The sequence below is a fragment of the Melospiza melodia genome, chromosome 13 (genome assembly GCF_035770615.1).
Source record: "Melospiza melodia melodia isolate bMelMel2 chromosome 13, bMelMel2.pri, whole genome shotgun sequence".
In the NCBI taxonomy this organism is placed as follows: Eukaryota; Metazoa; Chordata; class Aves; order Passeriformes; family Passerellidae; genus Melospiza; species Melospiza melodia.
In genome coordinates, this window is record NC_086206.1 from 22,044,159 (window position 1) to 22,067,281 (window position 23,123).

Sequence of the window (23,123 nt, forward strand, 5' to 3'; positions counted from 1 at the left end):
TCCGCCTCCATTTTTCACAGCTTAAGCACTCGCCTGGCACCTCCATCCACTCACACACAACCCGTCTTATTTTCCCATCCTTTCCCCACTTTCAAAGCAGATTTTGGACACTTTGGAAAAGTAATCGTACGTCTGTGCGGGACACCTTTCCACACCTCCTCCCCCTTCTTACACTTTTCAGAGAAAGAAACTCCCAAACTCCCTCTCAAGGACTCAGTGCTCGTGTTCCCCAACTCCCCACATGTGGGGCACTTGTGTCTTCAGGCAGCTGCCATCCGTGTCAATGATAACGCACTGTAGACACCACTTTTGCATTTTCACGTTCTTTGGAAATAGCTGTTTTTTTGGGACAATAACCGCCAGTGGGTTTGGCAGCTCTACCTTGTGGGTTTCCATGGCAGAGCCCTGCGGCTCGATGGAGCTCTGGTGGGACCACAGCCCGCCCTGACCCTCGGCGTGCCATCACGACCCCCAGCACCGGGCGAGGAGGGTCGGGCACAGCCCCCTGAGGCACAGCCCCAGCCGTGGGATGTGGGGGCAGCCGCTGCTGCCGCCCTCTCACTCGGGGCTCCATGCCGGGGGCTCCAGCGAGGGTCCATGCCGGCTGCCCTCACGCCGGGGCGCTCCCCAGAAGAGCTCCCCTGAGGGACCAGCCCGGCCCCTCACCGCGGGGGCTCCCCTCAGAGCCCACTCTGGGGCTGCCCTTGAAGGGCCCTCCCGGTTCCGCGATCCCGGGGGCTCTCCTGAGGGGCTGCCCTCACCCCGGCTCCCCTCAGGGTAGGGCTCTCCCGTAAGGCTCCATCGCGCCCCCCCATCCCTTCCAGACTCTTCCCCCGCGCCCCCCCGCGTGCGCACGCGCGCCCGTTCCGCCCCCGCCGGTCCCCGGCCTCCCTCACGCACGCGCAGAGCGGCCGCACCGCCGCCGTTCCCCGCCGGCCCCTCCCGTGCCCCGCGCAGGCGCAGCGGGCTCGGAGCGGCGTCGGGCGCGCTCCGCTGCACACCGGCCCTGCGAGCGCCGCCCGCTCCCGCAGCCCCGGCCCGACCGCCCGCCCGCCCCGCCGACCGCGGCCCCGCCGTGCGCACCGCGCGCTCCCCGGCCCGTGTGTCCGCTCCGCTCCGCTCCGCTCCGCGCGCGGCGGAGGCAGCCGCGCCCCCCCCGGCCCGGCCCCCCCTCCTCCCGCCGCCCCCTCGCCCCCGCCGGGCCGCGGAGCTGCGATGCCCTCGGACTTCATCTCTCTGCTCAGCGCCGACCTCGACCTCGAGTCCCCCAAGTCGCTCTACTCCAAGGGTGAGTGACCGCGGCGGGCTGTGGCGGGGTGGGGGGACAGCGCCGGTACCGCCGGGCCGCGCTCCGGGCCGGCCCGGGCCCCGCGGGGCATCGCCCGCCGCCCCCGCCCCGGGATGCGCGGCCGGAGGGGCCCCGGGGCCGCGCGGGGCCGCCCCGGCTCCCCCGGCCGCATTCCTGGCCCGGCCGCGGCCGCCGCAAGAATGTGTCCCGACAGGTTCCGGCGGCGGGGCCGGCGGCGGGGGGCTGCGGCCCGCCCGGGGTCCCTGCCGGGTCCCCGCCGGCCCCGCCCGGCCCCGGCTCTGCCGGCCTCGGGCACGGACACGCTCCGGCCTGGAGCGGCAGCTAACGGGGAGCGCGGGCGGGCGGGGACCCCCGAGCTGCTCAGGGAAGTCTCCCGGGAGCGCGGCTCGGGGGAACGGGAGCGCTCGGGATGCCCTGGTTCGGGGTGAGAACGGGAGCGGCGCCCGTCGAGCCGAGCGTGCTGGGTCCCGGTGCCCGGAGCTCGGAGCATCTCCGGGCGTTATCCAAAGCACCGGGGTGAAGCAGCGTTGTCTGGGGAGCTGGACTCCGAGGGGACGGAGTGCGTTTATAAGCAAATTAGATTAATTTCTGTTTTCATAACACCGAATTTGAGCTCTGACAAGTGCACGTGAACATGGGTAAGTCCATGAGGACAAGTGTTACATACTGCAGAGTTTTTAACTCATTTTCTCGTGTTTAAAAGACTTGAAAGCCAGTACTATTAGTTTGTGATACTAGAAGTAGCAGTTAGTAGTTCACTAGTAGTTTGTTGCACACACCTGCCCACAGTACAGCTGGTGAAGGGAGCAATTTTGGGGATGTACGACCAAATAAATGGAAAAGTCTCTTATTACCCTGATTTGAAGGTTTAAACCAGTTTAATGCTGTTACAGCATTAACATGGTTAACAGTAAAGATTTATTTTTTTTTAGGACTGTAATATGGTCATTAACTTTGAGTTGTGTGTTGGTAGGAGATGAAAGTATAAGAAATATAAAGACTTTAATGAATTAAAGTATATTTTGGAAGCTCTCAAACTGCTCAGAGTCATTGTCTCTCTCTTTAAAATTATCGCTGGTCGCTTGTAAGTTTTTTTTAGGATGTTACTAGAGGGGCTTAAGGCTCTCTGGTTGCCCAGCACAATGTGTTCTGGTTGGTTTCAGTCCTTGTGCCGGCAGTAGGAAGGGTATTTTGGAACAGAGTAATTCAATTATCAATACCGGTGATAAACCCCATTGAGGTTATGATTTATCCTACTGGAAATTTGAGAAGTGTGCACTGTTAGTTTGTAACATGTTGAAAATAAAAATGTTCTGTGAAAGTGACAAAATTACTTCAAGGACTTGTTAATTGCACAGAACTTCTGAACTGCCCGATATTACTATGAATTCTCTTTTATTCATTTGTATTTAATGGAATGGTTGAGTGTTTCAGGTTGGAAAAAAATCTCAGACTGATTAATCAAGAGTGTATTTTTCTTCCGGTGCAGAGATGTGGGTTCAGAGCTGGAAGAGGTCGAGGGAAGGATGTTGTGGTCACAGTGAGCTGCTTGATCCCAGCAAGATGCCACGGCAGAGCTGTAGAGCACAGAGAGGGGTTATAAAGAGGTTAAAGCAAGTTTTGCTTTTCATGTTTTGTCACAACAAAAGATCAAGGAGACGATAAGTTGAAATGCAATCTAAACTTTAGAACTAATGAATATACTTCTTGAGAATGAATAGCAAAGTGATTGTGAGTACGATTTTAGCTGAAATTTAGGAGAAGGTGTTAACATGTGATCAGAACATGCTCCAGTGTACTTTTTTTTTTTCCCTAGATAGATACAGATAAGTTATCCCGTGGACAAGTGCTCTGGCTCAGGGTACAAGTACAACTGATGAGATAAAGAGAAAGGTCTGAACACAGTCAGAGAACCACAAATATGCATTTATGATGAGGGTGTGTTAGAGTGAGTAGTTTCTTCTAACTGCTCTGCTTTTAGCAGTGCAGCCACCCCGCGGGTGGAATCCAGCCCCAGGTTTAACTGGGACCAGTCCCTCTCCTCTCAATCCGGGTGGGATCCAGCCCCAGGTTGAGCTGGGCCAGTCCCTCTCCTCTCAATCCGGGTGGGATCCAGCCCCAAGTTTAACTGGACCAGTCCCTCTCAATCCGGGTGGGATCCAGCCCCAGGTTGAGCTGGGCCAGTCGCTCTCCTCTCAGTCTGGGTGGGATCCAGCCCCAGGTTTAACTGGGACCAGTCCCTCTCAATCCGGGTGGGATCCAGCCCCAGGTTTAACTGGACCAGTCGCTCTCCTCTCAGTGGCATTCCTGCGCTCCCAGTGCTTGTGGCTGGCGATCCCGGCCTTGGGAGCCTCCCTGATGGGAGCTCTGAGGTTCTGGGGGAAACTCAGCTTGGGGTGATCTAAGGAGTTGCTGGGGTTTCTGACAGAGCAGATTTGGTTTGGTGGAGTTAAAGTGGCCCAGTCTGCGTGCAGTGATTGACAAAAGCGAAGTTACGTTTGGAAACCCAACGACTGAAGTTTTTAGCGTGTGTTTTTTTTTCTGGTTTTCTCCCGTATTCCAGAGAAGTCTGGACAAACTGACTGATGTCATCAGCCTGTCCCCGCACCATGTGTTAAAAGTTTTGCCTTGCACCACCATCTCAGTTAAGAATTCCGTGTTCACATTCTTGTAAAAAAAAAAGGTCAAACAAAACTCAGAAAGCCGCCACACCTCAGGTGAGCGTGAGTGGGTAATATAAACTCACCCTGCAGTGAGAGTCCATAATGTAAACTCTGCTGTGATAACTCATTCCAGTAATTTCATTTATGCCTATCTTGGGACGCAGAGTATTTTCTTTGAGTATCTCAGTGCTTTCTGTTGCAGTTTCTGCCCCTGTAGGTGTTTCCAGAGCAGCTCCAGCCCCAGTGCATTCCCACGTGCACACTTCAGGCAGCTGTGTGCTCCTCTTTTCCTCGTGGCTCTGCTCACGCCAGCTCTGACGTGGCCACACTGAGCTGGGCTGGGGAGCTGATCATGTTAAAATTAACTCAGCTTCTCCCTTTTTCTTTCCCGAAGGAAAAGGGGAGGAGAAATGTTGGTTTGTAATGGGGTGAGTGTCCCGTGTTTGCTGTGGGTCTCCATGAATGGCTTGTGCTGACTCAAGGAAGGGACATGTGGAAACTGGCCTTGGGGAAAGGTGGGACTAGTTCTTTCAGCAGCTAATATTGGCTTAAAATGATAGTGAAACTGTACTGAACTTGCAGGTCTCTGCAACAGGATCTCTAAATGTTTCATATATTGGTTGTAGCTGCTAAAAGTGAAAGAAATGGGAAGTGTGGATTCCTGGGCCTGTTGCTGGAGCTCATCCTCAGACTTGTGTGAAGGACTAAAACCAGTCTTTCAATGTATAGTCGATATTAAATAATGTATAATCATTAAGAAATGCTTTGTAACCGTTGCAGAAGGATGATATCTCCTGCTAAGAACTTAAAGATATAAACAAAAATATGCATCACTTCATGCCGAAAATATTTAGGCTGTAGTATGTTTCTTTCCCATCTTTACATAACACAGTGTCCTTTTTGGAATAAACCAACCCAAATGTGCATACAGATTAGTAATGTAGTAGAAAAATCACTGGAGCATAAAACCTAAAACCTCGAGGCTGGTTGTCCTGTGGTTGAATATCATCTGCAGAATTCAAATAGAGCAACGTTGGCTCTTCATTGGCAGCAGGCAGAGGTGAAAACCTGTAATTAAAGCAGTTCATCAGATGTCAGAGACTAAATCTGATTAAACATGGGATTAATTTAGCTAATACATTCACTTTGAGTTGCCCAATAATGTGTGTGTACTAATAAAATGGCATTTTTGCACTGTAGCACAAGTGCAGTTACAAGTTTTTATTCATGTCCTGCATTTTGCTTTCCACAATGGAGTGGCTGTAAAACTGAGAGACTTCCTGGAATTTGGTAGCAACAAGAAGAATGTTAGTATTCTGATAAATAGCTCTTTTGCCCTAAAAACGTCATATAACCAAAACTCAAACGTTCTTCATGCGTAAATGTGAACTGACTGTAATCCACTTGTGTTTGCTGGGAATTGGGATACAACACATGGGGCTTGGTGATTTTTCTTTTTCTCTACCAGGACTCTTTCCTTCTGTGATCCCAGGGATAAGTCTAGTAAGACAGTGACTAAATTATCAAACAGGGTTGGAAAAGAGGCTTTATAAAAATAATGTATAACATTAGAACTAGTACTAGCAGGTTGTAGGAATAGAAATCAGACTTGGCTTCTTCTTGTAGCAATTTTTATCTTCTTTTTGTAGCCGGTAGAAGGTGCCGCGGTGGTTGTGCCGTGCTGAGTGTTCTGTGAGGGATGGATCCCTCCATCCACCCCTTGCAGCTCTGCCAGCTGCCCCCAGGACATTCTGACTTAACCAAAATGGATTCAACCAAAGTTCTTTAACTTGTGCGTCAGCCTTTCCTTAAATGTCCTTTCCTCCTTGGAATCTTCCTCCTTTATTGGCTTTCAAAACAAAACTCTGGAATGTGTTGCTGCACGATGATTGTGTGGTGCTGGGGGTAGGGGGAGGACGTTGAATTCACAGCTTTGCAGGGTGTAATTTGAATATTCCGGTGGCAGAGCTGTCTGAACAGCCCCTTTTCCTCACCGTCTGTTCTCACCCATGGACTGTGCTCTGAATCCTGCCAGCACAATTGTTGTTTGTGGTTGGGAGATGAATGGGGTTGGGAAGCTGATCTAGAATGGGGATATTGTACTTCTGATGGGATTTTCTCACATTGTTCTGCTTCCTGCTGTGGTTACTGTGCAGCTGCACAAGGAGTGGTGTCCCGGCAGGAAAGGGGGGCTCTGGGGCACTGGGATCAGGTGGTGGAGGTGGGAGCAGATGAGCTGAAACTGCTGAGCTGGCTCTGCCAGGGACAGAAATGCTCCTTGTGTTGTGCCTTTGTAGTGTTTGCTGAGCCTTCTGTAGCCCTTGTGCCGAGGCTGGGCAGGCAGGGCAGCCCTGTCCCTGGAGGAGTGTGTGCTGCTTTGGCTCTAAGGCTGGTTGGAGGCTTTGATTGTCAGCTTTACTTGTTTTGGGTACTTTGTCCTGTTCTGACAGTTGTTGTTTTTTCTATTAGAGAATCCCCATACATTGCCCCATTCTTCTGTCCCTGGCAGTGTCCGAGGCCAGGCTGGATGAGGCTTGGAGCAGCCTGGTCTATTGGAAGGTGTCCCTGCCCATGACAGGGAGTGGAATGAGATGAACTTTAGGTCCATTCCATGGTTCTATGATTCTGTATTGCAGATTAGTGTTGTCAAGAAGTAGAATTTTCTCATCATACATTTCTGAGGTTGTAAGTTAATTTTTTTCATTTTTTTATGAAGCATCTGGCCTTTTATTTATAAATTTTCAACAGCACAGTTACCTTTTGGTATCTGTAACTAAAAATGGTTGGCGTCCTGGAGCCTTGATCTGACTTTTGCACTGGTACAGAGATTATACAGGCGTATATGAAATGTATTTCACAGAATCATTTAGCTTGGGAAAGACCTCTAAGGTTGAGTTCAACTTCTGTGTGATCCCCACCCTGTTCACCAGACAAGAACACTCACTCCTTGAACACCTCCAGGGATGGTGAAAGTGAAAGAGAACTAATACTTTATTTTATACAAAAAGGCAATGGCCTGAGCTAATTTTGAAGTGAACACCAGCAGGAGTTGGTGAGTGGCCAGAGTGCAGGTGAAGGAAGGTGTGTGGTCATGTCTCTGCAGTTATCATGTGTGTTATTTCGGTGGCTGTGTGGAGAGTAAACTGATGAGGCTGAGCAGTCAGGCCACTTTGTCATTAGCAATTGTTTTAGGAACTGACTGAAGCAAACTCTCAGATCCAGCTTTGAACAAAGTCTCAGATCCAGCTTTGAGCTGTGTAGTAATAGCAAGTGCTAATGAACATGCACTAAAATCTCCAGTAACTGCTGTTTGCAAAGCAAGCAGTGCTTTAGCAGTGTTTAAAATGTAAATGTCCAACTTCAGGTACATTATTTTACTATATTGTATAGCCCTGAGGCATCTGTGAGGTGAATATCACTTAACCAGACTGAGGAATGTTGTCACTGTTTACGTAAATACACTCTGTAGTTGTTCTTCATTCCCTTCCATCACTCGTCCTTCAGCATTTGGAAAGGTTTTATGGTTGCTTTGTAAATAACTAGAAAGAATTTGGGGTTCTCTTACAAAGTGTATGAAACTGAAGTGATGTGCTGAAGAAACACAAGGTTCTGACCCTAATAAAAGCAGGCTGAGTTGTGGTGAAGGTCGGGAGGTTTGGCAGGCAGGGAAGATGGACAGGGCTCCTGTCAATGCCCAGGAGGGTGAAGATATGGAAGAGAGAGGTTTAAGAATGGTCCTAAAAGGTTTCCAAATGCTGGTGTTTCCATTCCTGTTCGGAAGAGCTGACACCACATCCGTTGTTTCAGTCCCTCCCTGTGTGGAGCCTGGTGGTTTTTGTGCATGTGGATTCCCTCCGCAGGAGTCAGTGAGTTTGGATGGGGGCACCATGGGGTGATTGGGGATCATCAGCTGCAGAGTCCAGAGCTCCTGGTACCTGGCAGTTTTCTGCCTTTGCAGCGAGGATCCTGTAGCATGGAGATGTGTTAATCCTTACTATTTGGGGCAGAATAGGAGTATCTAGTGTTTAACTTAGTTCTTTTTTTGACTATTCATTCATTTTTGGACTCAGCAAGAAATCCCACAGTCTGGTTGTATATGTGGTGGAGAAAGACTTGTATGTAATTTAAAGTTTACTCTCTTTTCAGTTTAGGAATGAGGAGGTCTGCTAATAATTGAGTATGCTTTGTTTCTTAGGGAGTAAAAAAGGCAGCTTTGCTTGGAATGTGTATCCCTATTAAAGGAGATTTACTGAGGAATTTATAATTACAGTTTCTAATAGTCTTGGTTTTTATCTCACAAGTAAATGATGCAGAGCCCAGGAATCTGATTTAGGTTAAAGTTCTGAAAAGAGTCAGATGTTCTGGTGGTGGGAGAGGATGTGGGTGAGTCTTGTGGAAGCAGTGCCAGCTTTCAGTCTCAGCCCTTGGGGCTGGCAGGGACCTCTGGGGCTCATGGAATCAGTGCTGGGACCGTGCCCAGCAGGGTCTGACTGTCCTCACAGAGACTCCACAACCACCCTGGGCAACCTGAGCCAGTGCTTGGCTGTCCTCGTGGGTAAGATAATTCAGATGGAATTTAATGTGCTTTAATTGGTGCCCATTGCCTCCTGTCCTGTCACGGGGTGCCGGTGAGAGGAGCCTCCCTTGCCTCCCGTCAGGAATTTCCACACATGGATGAGATCCCCCCAAGCCTTCTCCATCGTTATTTCCCTGAGGAATCCCTGCGGGTGCAGTGGTTGTTGCAGGTTTCCTGAGCATGAGTCGGTCCCTTCGGGGTGTGAGAGGTGTCAGACTCAGCAGAGCTCTGTATTGAGCATCCCCTGTGCTTTGAAGAGCCGTGTTTATCAGCAAACAGTTGAGTGGCAGTGGAAAGCAAGGGGATGGTGGGAAGCACAGCCATGTCTCAGTGTTGGTGATGATGGAAGGACACTCCTGTTAATGGGAGCAAAGGCAGGGAGGCTGGAGATGCTCAGTGTCCTGTAGAGAGTTACTAGGACAGGTCAGGTCCCAGGAGCACAGCCTGTACATCCAGCTTGGTAATCACATACTAAACCCAAGGGGTGGCCACAGTGTGTTGGAAGTCTGTCAGAATGCCTTTTGTTCTTCACCTTAAATATTGTGGTACAGCCTCAGAAGAAAGAATCTTGTGCCTTTCATTGCTGCCGCTGCTTTTCTTGCTCACAGCAACTGTAAGAGATGACAAAAATAACCCCATCAGAAAAAATGGTGCAAACCTGTACAGGCTGAGAGATGTTGTAAGGCAACAGTAAACTGTGGGTCAGGTGAATTCTGTGTGTCCCTGAATTCAGGTGGTGCGTTGTTCCTGAGGAAGTGCCTGATTACCTCCGTTTCTGGTGAACTTTGATTTTTGAAACAACACAGGTGCTTTAAAGGGGTTGATAAATAGCTATTACTGATGTTCTTTGATCGCTTGGTATTTGGGTTTCTTTAAACATTTCAAGGCCAGGTTGGACGGGGCTTGGAGCAGCCTGGGCTGGTGGAAGGTGTCCCTGCCCATGGCAGGGTGGAGTGAGGTGAGCTTTAAGGTCCTTCCGAGTTCAGCCAGTCTGGGGTTCTGTGATTCTGTGCTCGTGTACCTGCTGCTCTGCCTTGTCCACGGTGGTATTTTAGGAGTATTTTTAGCATCTTTGGTTTCTGTCTGCAGTTTACAACCACATGGGATAGATGTCTCAGTAAGTCATTACTGGTCTGTTCCTTGAAGTGACAATTCCTAAATAATGTTGTTCTCTCATTCTGAGATGTGTAAAATTGGATGCAAACAAGATCCAGGATTTATACTGCCTGTCTACATTTATAAAAGTCCTCTTTGAGCTGTGAATGGGGATGACTGAAACACAGCCAGGAAAGCTTTATTTGATATTTGGATGGATGCCATAAATAGAATTCATCTAACACATGCCTTTGTCAGTTGTTGAAATTCAACTTTAAAAGGATTAATTTCTCAATTCTACCCTGCTGTGCAGAATCCTGAATATTGAGATTAGCAAATTTTCTGAAGATTGGTGGGATATAGTGCAGGAGCTGGTTACGAATTGCTTGCAAAATTGCCTATTTAATACTGCCATTTTTGGTATTAATACCTGTCCTTTGGAAAAATACAGGAAACCACTTTTAGCTTAAATTTTTATTTTTAAGTACAAGAAATAATGATATTGTGGAAATATTCAAGGCTGGGTTGGATGGGATTTGAAACAACCTGGACTAGTGGAGGATATCCATGTCCATGGCAGGAGGTTGGAATGAGGTGGGTTTTAAGGTCACTTCCCACCCAAACCAACCTGGGATTCTGTGATATTAGAGTTGTGATCAAATGTTAATGACTTTATAATGAATAATATATTACTGATCATCATTAAGAATATATTACTGGTCATCTTTCTCTGAGACAGCAGCTTTTCAGAACACTGCTCTCTCTGTCACTAACACACTGGAATGTGCATTTCAGGGAGTAGCAGCATTTGCAGGCAAGATTTGAATTTTAGTGCCCAGTGCTACATCACAGCACTCGATCCCCTGGGGATTGTGCAGAGGGGAGCTGCACCAGCAGCAGCTCTTTATTCCTGAAGTTTGAATTTAATCCTGAAGATTTGAATTTTAGTGCCCAGTGCTACATCACAGCACTCGGATCCCCTGGGGATTGTGCAGAGGGGAGCTGCACCAGCAGCAGCCCTTTAATCCTGAAGTTTTCTAGCACAGGCAGCACCACGGCCTCTGCCTTTCCCTCCACGCGCCTGAAGCCTGTTGATTTAGGGTTTGCTGCTTTTGTCTGAAGCCAGGGGGAACTGGAAGGAAGATTTTCTGTTTGGCTGTGTAAAACATCCTTGTATACACTGCAGTTTCTTTGAAAAGCTGCCACTGTTGCTGTAGCAGCAATCTAGCCCTGCCAGGGCTGACAATAACAGGGGTGCTGGCGGCAGGACCTGCTTCCAGTCTTGCCCTGCTCCACCATCACAGATACCGAGGGTGGTGTGGCACAGACAGGGGACAGTGCTCTGCTGTTCATTTCCTCTGTCAGGACAGCATGGCAGCTCTGGTGACAGACTGCATCTGACAGCATTGTGCAAATCCATGGGCAGCGTTGGGCAATTAGGAAGAACGTGCTAATTAGTCTTTATGTATTTTAGGTTGGATGCTAAATTTTTATTGAGTCCTTTGTTTAATTGTATTGAGACAGACTCAAAGATATGAAATAAAATCAATGTTTTAGTAGGTGTAACCTGGTGGATTTGGCACTGGGGTAAGGCAGATAGTACGGTGAGTCTTGTGAGTTAGGATCTTACTACAACTCAGCTTCAACTCTTGCAAAAATAGGAGTGATTAGTGTGAAATATTTCAGGGTGTCTGTTCTCCTCCTGCTCGGCCTCGCTGCCTATGGGCTGCTTCTTGCTCTCTGGCTTTTGCCATGCAGTTATGTCACAGAATGTCACAAGAATCCTAGGATGGTTTGGGTGGGAAGGAACCTTAAAGCCCATCCTGTTCCACCCCTGCCATGGCAGGGACCCCTTCTGCTGTCCCAAGCCCCCTCCAGCCTGGCCATGGGCACTGCCAGGGATCCAGGGGCAGCCACAGCTGCTCTGGGTGCCTGTGCTGGGGTCTCCCCAGCCTCACAGGGAAGGATTCCTTCCCAATGTCCCATCCAAATCTATATCTCTGTGGTTCACTGGGACTTAGCAGTGCTGTGTTAACGCTTGGTCTTGGTGTTCTTAAAAATCTTTCCCAACCTTAGTGATTCTGTGATTGTTTGAACAGTTGCTGTATTTTATCTATTCTATGTATGCTCAAGCAGGGTCCTTTTTTTTGCTCTCTATGAAACCTAAACCTGTTTCCAGGACTTGTTTTCCCTACTGCCGAGCTTGTGATGTCAAATCAATGGAGTTGCAAAGATGTTGGGAAATGCAGGAGTGTGATAGTCTGTAGTATGTCCTAAATCCTCTTTTGACAGATACAGTACAAAAGCTGATTTACTCCTTGTTGTGTATTCTTTCTGTCTTCCAAATAATTTTTCTTGTAACTTTATACTGTAAAAATTTCTGCTGTCCCTTAAGCAGAGCTGCCACGGCCTGCAGTTGTCATTGGTGATTCTCACTTCTGCAAGTGAGAGTTTGGATCACCTAAGGAGTACTCAGAAAAACCAACCAAACAAAGAAAAAGGAAAAAGCCCAAACCTCAACAACAACAAAGCGTCTGCAGTGAAGTAGGAAGTGCTTTAGTGGTCACTGATCTGTCTGGGCTGTGCCTGTCTCAGTCTGTTTCTCTTCTGGTTTATGCACTGAGCTTTGTCTCTCTCCTAGTTTCCTTTCTCAGCCTCTCAGAGCTTCCTCTGTTGAGCTTCTTACTGGATCCTTGTTATCCTTCCTTGGCTTCCCTCCACGCTGTCCCTGTGCCCTCTGCTGGGTCCCTGTGCCAGCCGTGTTATCAGCATTGCTGTCTCAATGCCTGAAACATCCCATGGGCTGGGACAGATCCCTGTCAGGGTTCTGGGTGTGCTGTCCCAGAGCAGCTGGAGGAGCAGCTGGAGTTTTGTCTGCTCACTCACATCCTGAAGGGTGCTGAAGTGTTGTATTTCCACCGCAGGAGTTCTCCACTGGGTCCTGAGGTTGCTTCTCCTGGTTCAGGCTTTAGGGAGGGAGAGCAGCCCTGCTGTGAGATGTGAGCTCTCTCTGGTGGGGTGGCCCAAGTCTTCTGAAATGTATCCTGAATTCTCTTGTGGTATTGGGAAGAAATTCTTCCCTGTGAGACTGGCGAGACCCTGGCACAGGTGCCCAGAGCAGCTGTGGCTGCCCCTGGATCCCTGGCAGTGCCCATGGCCAGGCTGGAGGGGGCTTGGAGCAATCTGGGATAGCAGAAGGGGTCCCTGCCCATGGCTGGGGGTTTAATGAGATGTGCATTAAGATCTCTTCCCACCCAAGCCATTCCAGGATTCTGTGATTCTCTGAATGCTGTGTTGTAATTACCAAACTCAGTCAGTGCTGTTCCTGGGGTCTGCAGGAAAACCTGTTTATCTTGGGGTGAAGAGCCAGAGGGTTCCTCAGCTGGCTCTTACAGGCTCTTCCTGATGGGCAAAGTAATCTGCTTCAAAGTCTTCCCACACTCTTTTGTGTACAGAAAAATCCCTGAGGGCCATATGATACGAATGTCTTTTAACAAAGTGAAGCTTTGATTAGATTTTGGCTATTTAGAACTCCCTCATTTCCTCATCATTCTCTAAAAACTCTGTGAACTAAGATATTGTGGTGTAATCAGTGGCCTGCAATAAGCTGAACCACTAAGCTGTGGTTATGGACACTGAAATTCTGAGTAGAACTGAACTTCAGGATAAGCAGATAAACCAACCACAAGGTCTTCTGGCAGAGCCCTGGATTTTTTAGGCCTAGAGTAGATTCTGGTTTTGGCATCCCTTACCCACAAAAGTTTCTGAAGTATGTTAAGTCACACGTATTGTTTCCATAAAATGCAGTGGCCTTTGGAGTGAGGAGTGACAATGTGACATTTTGGTAATTCTTGGTAATACACAAAACTGTGTCTTAGATTAGCATCACAGGACCTTTATATGTGTGCAGGTGCTCTGAAACTGAATTTGCATCCCTAGTGGGGGGTGAGGTGGAATATGGATACTGTTATTTTTCCTTTATTGTTAATTTGCTGAGTAGTGCTCACTTCACTTCATTGACATCCCTAGTGTAGCAAGGGCTGTGCTTGCTACTTCATGATTTCTAATTGTTTTTTAATCTCAGTTCCATATAAACGACTCTCTTGGCCTGTTTGCTTGCTTGTTTTTTTTGATCAGCTTAGTGACCATCATTAGAAGAGATTTCTGCTCCGATGCCACCACTGATTAGAGGAGGACACCAAGGTTTTGTCTAATCTCTGGTGTGACTGTCATGTGCTGCAGCAAGGAAATGGCTTTGGAAGGAGCAGCCAAATCTGTGCGGGTATTAAACCATGTGGAGGAGAGGAGTATCCGTGGGGATCAAATGGGCAGCCACTCAGTGCAGGGAGCTTATTAAAGACAAGGATTAACTTGGCTGCTGTTCATGAGGTCATGGAAGTGGTGAGGGATTTCCAGGATGTACCTTTCCTTAAGGGCAAAAAATGTCAGCAGCAAGTGGAAAAGATAATTCAGGTGCTTCTCGCCTTCTCCCATGTATTGATCTTGCTTTCCACATTTTTTGTGGAGCAGGAAACCTGCCATTACCTGTTAGTCCAGGGGTGGGGATTGAAGGGATGCTGCTGCAGGAGCCCCTGGCATTACAGGGGGTGAAGTCCCAGGAGCAGGAGTCAGTGTGGGACAGACAGTGTGGGACAGATCTCCCAGGAGCAGGTGTCAGTGGGGGACAGGTCTCTCTCTGGAGGAGAATTCCAGCAGCCTGCTCGAGGCTGGGCCTGGGAACAGCCTGGAGGAGTGGTGGTGGAGCTGGAGCTGCAGCCAGGGCCCTCTGCTTTAGTTATGAGCAAACTTCTCTGTCAGGTTTGTGGCTTGGCTCCCAGCTGTGGCAGTTCCAGGTAACATGGCTTAGCTTTTGATATGGAGCAGCAAAGCTTAGGGGTATCTTTTCTCCATGTAAAGAAAGTTCCATAATGTTTAAAGTGTTTGGGAGTCCTTGCAAACTGAGGATATCTGCATTCCTCTTGAATGAGCTGCTGTTGTTTGAAACATTGGAATTGGGTATTCTCTGCTCTCTTCCTTGCCTCTATGCTCCCGGCATCACCAGGTGCTGAGTTACAGGTAGCACAATTTGGTCAGCCAGCCAGAGGGATCTCAATTCAATTTGTGTCACAGAAGTTTGAGGGCAGAGAGGTTCTGTGACACCCTGAGCCAGTAATAGGACAGCACAAGATAACAGGGCACTAAATTTCTAGAAATCACAGTTTTTATTCTGTGAAATGAAATGTCTGTGTAGGTGCAGCCAGAAAGTCATGGAGGATTCATGGCCCAAAAGAAGGGAATACCTACTCTTTGGGAAAAGCAGGGCTTTGCATGGGACATGTCCAAGCTCCTCGGGGAATCTTGGAGTTGTCTCAGCATTCCCACACAGGAAGCGGTTGTGTTGTGTTCTTTGCTCCTGTAAGCTTAATTGCTCTGTTCCTAAGAATAAAGTTTAAATGGAATCACAGCGTGCTAGTGAGTGAGGAGGGTGATGTTGCAGGTCACAAGGTGTGCTGTGTTTCTGAAAGGTCCCTTGGTGCTGTGAGGATGAGGATGGGCTGGGAATTCCAGAGGGATTTGCTGCTGCTGGGGATGGCCCAGCACTCGGACTTTGCTGTTGCCCAGGTCTGTAACTCAAACTGGTTAGGCTGTGTGCAGAAATCCAAAATCATTCCTAGAAAAGGACAGCTGTGTGTGTGCACTGAGGGGAAGTGAGTAAAACAGGAAATGAAGGACCTTGTAGAATTTGGTTTGCCATCACAAGCCACCAGCCTTTTGCACTCCTGCTGCAGCATCGCCACATCAGTTTCACATGCTGCCTTTTGTACCTTCTCAGCATTATTTTTCCTGAATCTTTCCTCTTTCCTCTCCGCTTCGAAGACAGAGGTCCTGTCACCAGTGCTGGGGCTGATCCAGGTCCGTGTTGACCCAGGGATGTATTTTGTGTGGACTGGTGGTCATGTGTCCGGCCCTGCCACAGACACCTTTTGTGCAGTTATTTTAACTTGAAATGACCCAATTCCAGAGAATCCTGGAATGCTTTTGGTTGAAAGGGACCTTAAACCCATCCAGTGCCACTCCTGCCATGGCAGGGACACCCTCCACCATCCCAGGGTGCTCCCAGCCCTGTCCAGCCCAGCCTTGGGCACTGCCAGGGATCCAGGGGCAGCCACAGCTGCTCTGGGCACCTGTGCCAGGGCCTGCCCACCCTGCCAGTGAAAAATTCCTTCCTAAATATTTTTATTATTTTTTATTGATATATAAATTCAGAATGTCGTGTGCAGGTTCAAGTAGCACACAACAAAAATCTTGTCTTTCCCGATTCCAAGTGCTGTGTTGTTGGATCCTGATCCCATGTTTGCTGTGGTTCTGATCCATATAACCATGTGAAATAGAATTTTCTGGACTCTCAGTACAACTGGCAGGAAGATCAAAGTTCCAAGCAGCTGATCTCAGATGAGAGATTATAAAGACAGGATAATCGGATAAAGGGCAGTTGAAGAAATTTGAAACTTAAAATACTTTTTGTAAATCTGCCTGTCCCTGTGTGTCCTTGGTCTTGGGAGGAGAATTTGGGAAGCTGGGCTTGTCTAGGCGAGATATTTTGAGGCAAGATAAGAGATTTGGAAGTTTACTGTAGATAAAGTCTAATGACTGATTAACAGGTGAGGATTTGTGTCGTGGAATGAGCGTGTGGGACTTCTGGCTGTTTCACTAGTGTTTGGTTATCTGGTTTGTGTGTTATCTTGTTTATATTTCATAATAACACTAATCCTGAAACACGTGTTCCTTGCTTCCTGTAGGGAGAGAGAAAATGTGTTTAAATGTTGGGTATAAATGGAGCTACTTCCAGGAAAAAAACCCTAGAAACTTGGGATCAACCAGTGTATTCATCAAAGGAATTGAAATCAGCAATAAATTGCAGGACACTCAGTGCTGTCAGACAGCTTAAACTTCCTCCCTGATTCAGTGCTGGCTGCTGGAAGCAGGAATTCTGTCTACACATTTTTTCTCGCTAATTATGTAGAAACACGTAATGATGCTGAAATGCTATTTTAGCCTCCAAATGTAATACTGCATTTCTGCAGCAGCCTTTCCCTTTAGTGGGTGTTTTCTGCATGAATCAACGTAAAATTCTAGCAGGAAATGTGATGTTCTCAGTATTGGTGAGTGCACACAGGTGTAAGACTGGTGATGGAGAGGGGCTGGGCAGAAGCTTCAGCTCTTGGGGCAGTGTGAGGCAGGGAGGAGCTGTATCCTCTGGGGAAGAATGGGTTTCCTTGCAACAACTCTCATGTTTCTGGAATTTGTCAGTTTTTGCTTTAATGCTATTTATAGTTCAGCATATATAAACATTGGCCTGTGTTTAGGTGAAAACACAAAGTTTCATTTGAAGTCTGATGTGTGTGGAGTAGGTTTGTGGCAGCAAGGGTTCTTAAAGGTACCCAGGCACTTGGGGTTTCTCTGGACAGTGTTGAACTGCAGCTCAGTAATGGTGTGTTTTAGACTGTGAGGCTGCATCTGGTGCAAGAAAAGCCAGGAGAGTTGTTTTCCTTCTGAAAGCTTGGATTTGACCATCACCTTGTGCCATGAGTTCATAGATTCACAGGATGGTTTGGAAGGGATTGGCAGGTAACACTTGTTCTCACTTCTGTTCCTGTTGTACTTCAAGGAGCATTTGCTGCATTTGCTTTTCCTCAGAGATGAGTGCAGCAGTTTGTACAAGCCCTTGTAAGTGAGCACCAGCCTTTACTCCAGCTGGCACTGGCACTTCTACCTGTAGCAGGACAGGAGAATCACAGGCTGGGAAAATTCAGGGCTGCTGCTGCTCAAAATGCTCAGTGAGGGGCTCCAAAATGAGGGGTTGCAGCAGTGTGTCTGCAGGCAAATACAGAGACTCTATATTTCATGTGTAAGTTGGGTATATACACACACCTCCATTCCTTTCTCCTCAAGAAATCCTCTGAGAGGAGTGAATTGTCATCGTCATCTGTCATGACTCATAAGATATTCAGAGTTGACTACAAAAGCTCCTTTCCAAACCCCAAGTTCTTGGGTAATCGAGAGCTTGTCTCCTTGGGCTGATTCTTGGGGATTTTTTCGTTTAAGAAATTTATTTTTGACTCCAATGTGGCGAAGATTCTGTGAAGCCTTTTGCTTTAGTTATGCTTACATCTCAGACTCCCACAGGATAATTTTTTCTCAGGGAGCACATGATTTTTGCAGTAATCCACAAGCAGCACAATTCTAATCTTTGTGAGTAATTCCAACGATATGATAAAGAGGGAGGGAAGGAAAAGGCAGCATTAGAATTGAAGCACATTCCCAAAGATCACAAGACCATTAAGAGCAAATCTTTAACTTCATGCTTCATTGATAAAGACCAAGGTACTTGAAATGTGGTCTAAAATACAACACCCAGCTTCTACCCTGAAGCCCCTGGTGAGCACCCCTAAGGCTGCAGGTGTACAGGAGGCTGGAGTTAACTTGAGAGCTGGAAATAGGTGAGGATGGAGCAAGCTCTTAGGAGGGAGCCTTAGGAGGTCTCCTGGGTGACACACAAGGAGGAAGAGAGATCAAACCCACGGGGTTAATACAGCACAGGGAAGACAAGGAGCTGCTGGAGCAAGCCCTGAGGAGGTCATTGATCCCAGGACTGGAGCCCCTTGGCTCTGAAGCCAGGCTGGGACAGCTGGGGGAGCTCACCTGGAGAGGAGAGGGCTCCAGGCGAGATCTTGGAGCCCCTTCCAGCACCTAAAAGGGCTCCAGGAGAGCTGGAGAGAGGCTGGGACAAGGCATGGAGGGACAGGACACAGGGAGTGGCTCCCACTGCCACAGATCAGGGCTAGATGGGATACTGGGAATTAGGAATTCCTGGCTGTGAGAGTGCTGAGGCCCTGGCGCAGGGTGCCCAGAGCAGCTGTGGCTGCCCTGGATCCCTGGCAGTGCCCAAGGCCAGGCTGGACAGGGCTGGGAGCACCTGGGACAGCAGAAGGGGTCCCTGCCATGGCAGGGGTGGCACTGGATGGGTTTAAGGCCCCTTCCCCCCCAAATCCAGTCTGTGATTCTAAGACTCCAAGGGATGTTGTTAGGGTGATGGTGCCAAATGAAGCTTTTTTTCCTTAGGAAGTCAGCTGCACAGTTGGAATTCTGAAAACAGGTTTGTCTCAGATTCTCACATGATGTGCTGCCCTCAGCCCTTCGTTCTGGATGAGAACAGTTTCTCTGGAAGTTTATGAATTATTTCTTTGTTTGAACAAGTTTGTGTCCTTTGTTTCAGTCTTCAGAATGTGCATCTTAATGTTTGTTTGTTTTCTGAAATAACTTTAGTCCATGCTGTTATTTCCAAGCACTTACTGTGACTTTGCCCAAAGGTTCTGAAAGGGTTGGGTTATAGTTCATATATTTTGGGCAAAAACATTATTTCTTTCCTTGTGTAGGGCACGGGTGACATTTTGATCAAGTTCTTTTTGTTCCACAGAATCTGTCTATGACCTTCTCCCAAAGGAGCTGCAGTTACCACCTTCCAGAGAAACATCCATAGCATCCATGAGCCAAACAAGCGGTGGTGAGGCCGGTTCGCCGCCTCCAGCTGTAGTTGCTGCTGGTAAGGACTCTCCTTTATTCTGCTGTTTTCTTAAGGTTTGTCACGTTCTGGCCAACATGAACAGTGCTGGCAAAGTTCTGAGTGTACAAAAGAGCTTGTGGAGAAGTAGCAGAGTTCATTCTAGGAGAATGTAGGTGGTGTAGCTCAGCTGGGCGATCAAAAGCGTCAGGTATTTTATGTTGAGTTGCTGTGTTTCATACATGCATCTCCATAAGCAGTAAATTAGCTGTTCCTCTGTTCTGTTATGCCACACAGGCAATTAACTCCTAGAATGCACTCTGTCTTCCAAGGGAATAAAATCCCTGTTTGGAGCTAAGGCGGAATGCTGACTGACTAAGCCAGTGGATCCTAGTTAGGATAAAAATGGAATGGGAGATGACATTTTGGGCCATGAAGCTTTTACCAAAATGTGAGGAGGAAGAAAAGGTCATGTTTTCCATTGGGCCCTGAGGAAGTGTAGAATTTAAACTCCTTTCACACACATCTCTAGTGTGGAGTGGTAAAAGATCCTCAGATACATGAGGATATAATGTATATCAGCTGGAACTCTAAAAGACCAGTGTAGTTATTTTTTCAATTGACAACGTATAAAAAAGAGGCATGACCTTTTAATCTGCATCCATTTCTTATTCCCAGCCATATTCTAGACTTTAAAGACTATCACCGATCTTCATTAAACATAAAAAAGTGAGGATCTAGGGGCAAAGCTCTGATTTGGGAGATAAGCCTCAGTGCTGGCTTTCATCTGGGATTCTTGTCAGTAACTTGTATATATTAGTGCACATCTGTGCAATGGGGAAAAAAAGATAATTTTACCCATTATAGATGTGTCTCCCTTCAGTGGATAAGGGTGTTTTTTCATAATTTGGTCCCTGTATTTTTTACAAGGTCATGTTCCACTTTCCTAATTGGCGTTAAATTTTTGCTTTAGAAAAAAATGGCTATAGGGTGAGGATTCAGGTAGCTGCATTATTCCTGTTTCTCTCTCTCCAAGTTCATATGCATTAAATGTTTGTGTGAGAACGTTTCCCAGATTTGCATGGTCCTGGAATCCTGATCAGAACCTGAAGTGGTTGTAGGTTTGTCAGAGAAACTTTACAGCACTGCTCACCATTCATGTTTTGCCAGACCTCTCCTGAGAACCTGTGGATTTAACTGTGCACAGTGGAACTTGGTCATTGAAAGAATTTGATGCTTTTATTATATCAAAAGGATTTGATGTTTTTATATCACTTACTAAAAAAATAATTTGGGCATCTGTTTCTAAAGTCAAGGTGCTGAATAATGGGTTTGGTTCATAGACAGCAGCAACCAAATCTTGTAGAAACTTGTATCCTCAAAACAACTGAACAAAACCAGCCCACAAACCCTGCTGCACTCTAAATCCACAGACAGGCCTGAACTGCTAATTAATTCTGTACCTAACAGAAAAGACTTAAACTTGAATGGAACTAAAAGTCTGGTGCCTCCAGGTATTTGGCATCTGCCAGCAGCCAGTCCAGATCCTTAAAAAAACCTGAGATGCATTCATTGGGTGTGTTTGGGTTAAACTGCAGCACAAGTTTCTGGAATGAAAAGTTTAAAAAAATGAATATTGAGGCTTCTTGTTAAAAGTGAAAGAAGACCTGATCATTCACATATCCACACTGTTCAATGTCAGAGACCACAGAGGGTCACAAAGACTGAGCTGATAGCAAGTTGAGAGCTGGGATTGTTCACTGTGGAGAAGGGAAGGGTCCAGGGTGACCTTAGAGCTCTTCCAGTGCCCAAAGGGGCTCCAGGAGACCTGGAGAGGAACTTGGGACAAGGGCCTGGAGAGACAGTTGTTAAAAATTCTGTTTAAACTGCCTCACCCAACAAGACATAACCCCAGAGGAGCAAAGACCCGTTTTGTTTCCATTGCTGGTTTGAACATGGCACGTTCTGTGTTCTTTCTGTAGCTGTGCCCCCTTGGTAGAGAAAAGGGTGGTTTACTATTTTCTTTAATTGTTTTGGGATTCCTGCAGCATCTTTGAGAATTCCACCACACTTTCAGTCTCTTACCCTGCCTTGAGTATTAATGAGAGGTCTGGCTGGGCTTTCTCTGCAGGAAAATTATCCTGAGCTTTGTGCAAACCAGGTGCTTATACAGGGAACCACACATACATTTTATACTTACATTTCAGAAGATTAAGACTGACTATCATTTGCATACATAAAATGTTTTATAGCAGACTGCAGGCAGATTTTTTGGGGAGCGGATGCTGTACAAAAACAGTGTAAGGAGGAAGGACTGGCAACCTCTTGTTCTGTATCTGAATTTTTTCCCTTTTTTGTGTCAGTTTTTTTTTTTTTTTTTTTTTTGGTCTGGTCTTACTTGCCTTAAAACCTCCTTTTTTAGGAATGAGAGGGAAATGATAGTTCAGTCTGCATAAGGCTGTATGTAATCTCATTTACTCTTGTTTTTAAAAGGAAGGACTAATTTGAACAGTTAGCCACAACATGTAGAATTCCCCTACAGATCTGATTACTGTGGATAATGAGAGGATTCCGTGACAGGGATTGATCCAAAGTGTTCAGAGCTTTTCCCTACTCCTCTAGTAGTTCACACAGCTTGTTCTCTGCTTCCTGAAACACAAAGTAAGGCAATACCTGGCTGAAATTCAGCTTACTCAAGAGTTTTTTGTCACCTTGCTGTGGGGTTTTGTCCCATATAAATCATATTGTAGGCTGGAAATACTGCTGCAGTTAACTCCTGGTTTTTTTGGAGGAGCAGGATAGGCTGGTTTTAGCAGTGATGACCTCACAGTGACAGACTTCTAGTTCTTCTTCCATTTGGAAATTTATTTCATGATTTACAGAACAGTTGTAAGAGTATGAAAATGGAATGTTGCTGATTGGATATTCATTAATTGGTTAATAAATGTGTATCTCCTATTCATTAATCCAGACATATGAGGCATTACCCACTCTGAATATCAGACAAGTGTGATTTCATAGAACTCTGGGATTTTGAGCTGCTATCTCAAGCTTCTAATTCTGTAGTTCTGGGAAACAGAAGGGAGGGAACAGATCTGTTTTTACCCCTGGAAACCATTCTCTGTGCTTGCTACTTGAATTCCAGTGTCTTTGTTCAGGGGACAGGAAAAGGAGGATTTTGCCTGGTGCAGCACCATAAACACATTAAATATGAATCATCTCCAGACTCTGGAAATGCATGAGGGTGTCATGCTGAGAAATGTCATTGTGTGCTCTGCCTGGAGATTTTACATGAAATAAATGAGCCTGGAGCTTTCCCAGTGCTCCTGCCAGTGCTTGTGAGCTCCACTTGTGAGGAGCAGTGCTTGAGTCCCTCCTCAGTTGTTCTAAAAGCCTGAACATTTTTTGGTGTTGATCAAGGCACCTTGAACCTTAAAATGCTTCAAATTCACTCTGCCAATTTGAGTCCTTTCTCAAAGGAGTCTCTCCAGCTTGTGGGTAGCACATGGTTCCTGTCCTTGGAGAATGATCAGGAGTATTTTCAGCCATATCCTTTAAATGAGTGTTGCTTTTTCATCTTTTATCTCCAGTGCCAGGAATGCTCGACCCTTCTGAACCCCAGTGAACTGTTACAGCAACTCACTTCCCTTCTCACCATCCCTTGTTCTTCCTGCAGCAGGACTTGGAATGAGATACTTCATCTCGTTGATGATCTCTCAAGCTGCTTTCCATTTCCCACAGAGGCAAATATATATATATATTTCCATATTTTTTGCATTGCTGTCTGGTTTCCAGTTCTTACTCCCCAGTGGAATTCTCCAGAGTGGTGTTCTTGCTGCAGCAGAAGGGGAACAGGTTTTGTGCTACTGAAATGTATTTACTGATCTCTTCTTTTGCATTCTCCATACTGGGATGCTG

The 23,123-nt window shown here is 47.0% G+C and overlaps 1 protein-coding gene across 4 annotated transcripts in view; it reads left to right on the forward strand.

Annotated features, from left to right (window-relative positions):
• Positions 1 to 1,176: 1,176 nt before the first annotated feature.
• The window catches only part of NFAT5 (nuclear factor of activated T cells 5), a 54,847-nt gene continuing 32,900 nt past the window's right edge, over positions 1,177 to 23,123 (forward strand). For 3 of the 4 annotated variants that reach the window (XM_063168245.1, XM_063168247.1, XM_063168246.1), the window contains exons 1-2: positions 1,177 to 1,288; positions 19,122 to 19,247. In XM_063168245.1, the coding sequence (XP_063024315.1) occupies positions 1,216 to 1,288; positions 19,122 to 19,247 (199 nt within the window). In that variant the 5' untranslated portion in view covers positions 1,177 to 1,215. Of the gene's footprint in view, positions 1,289 to 19,115; positions 19,248 to 23,123 lie in introns of those variants that run through there. The other variant, XM_063168248.1, reaches the window with a different exon arrangement.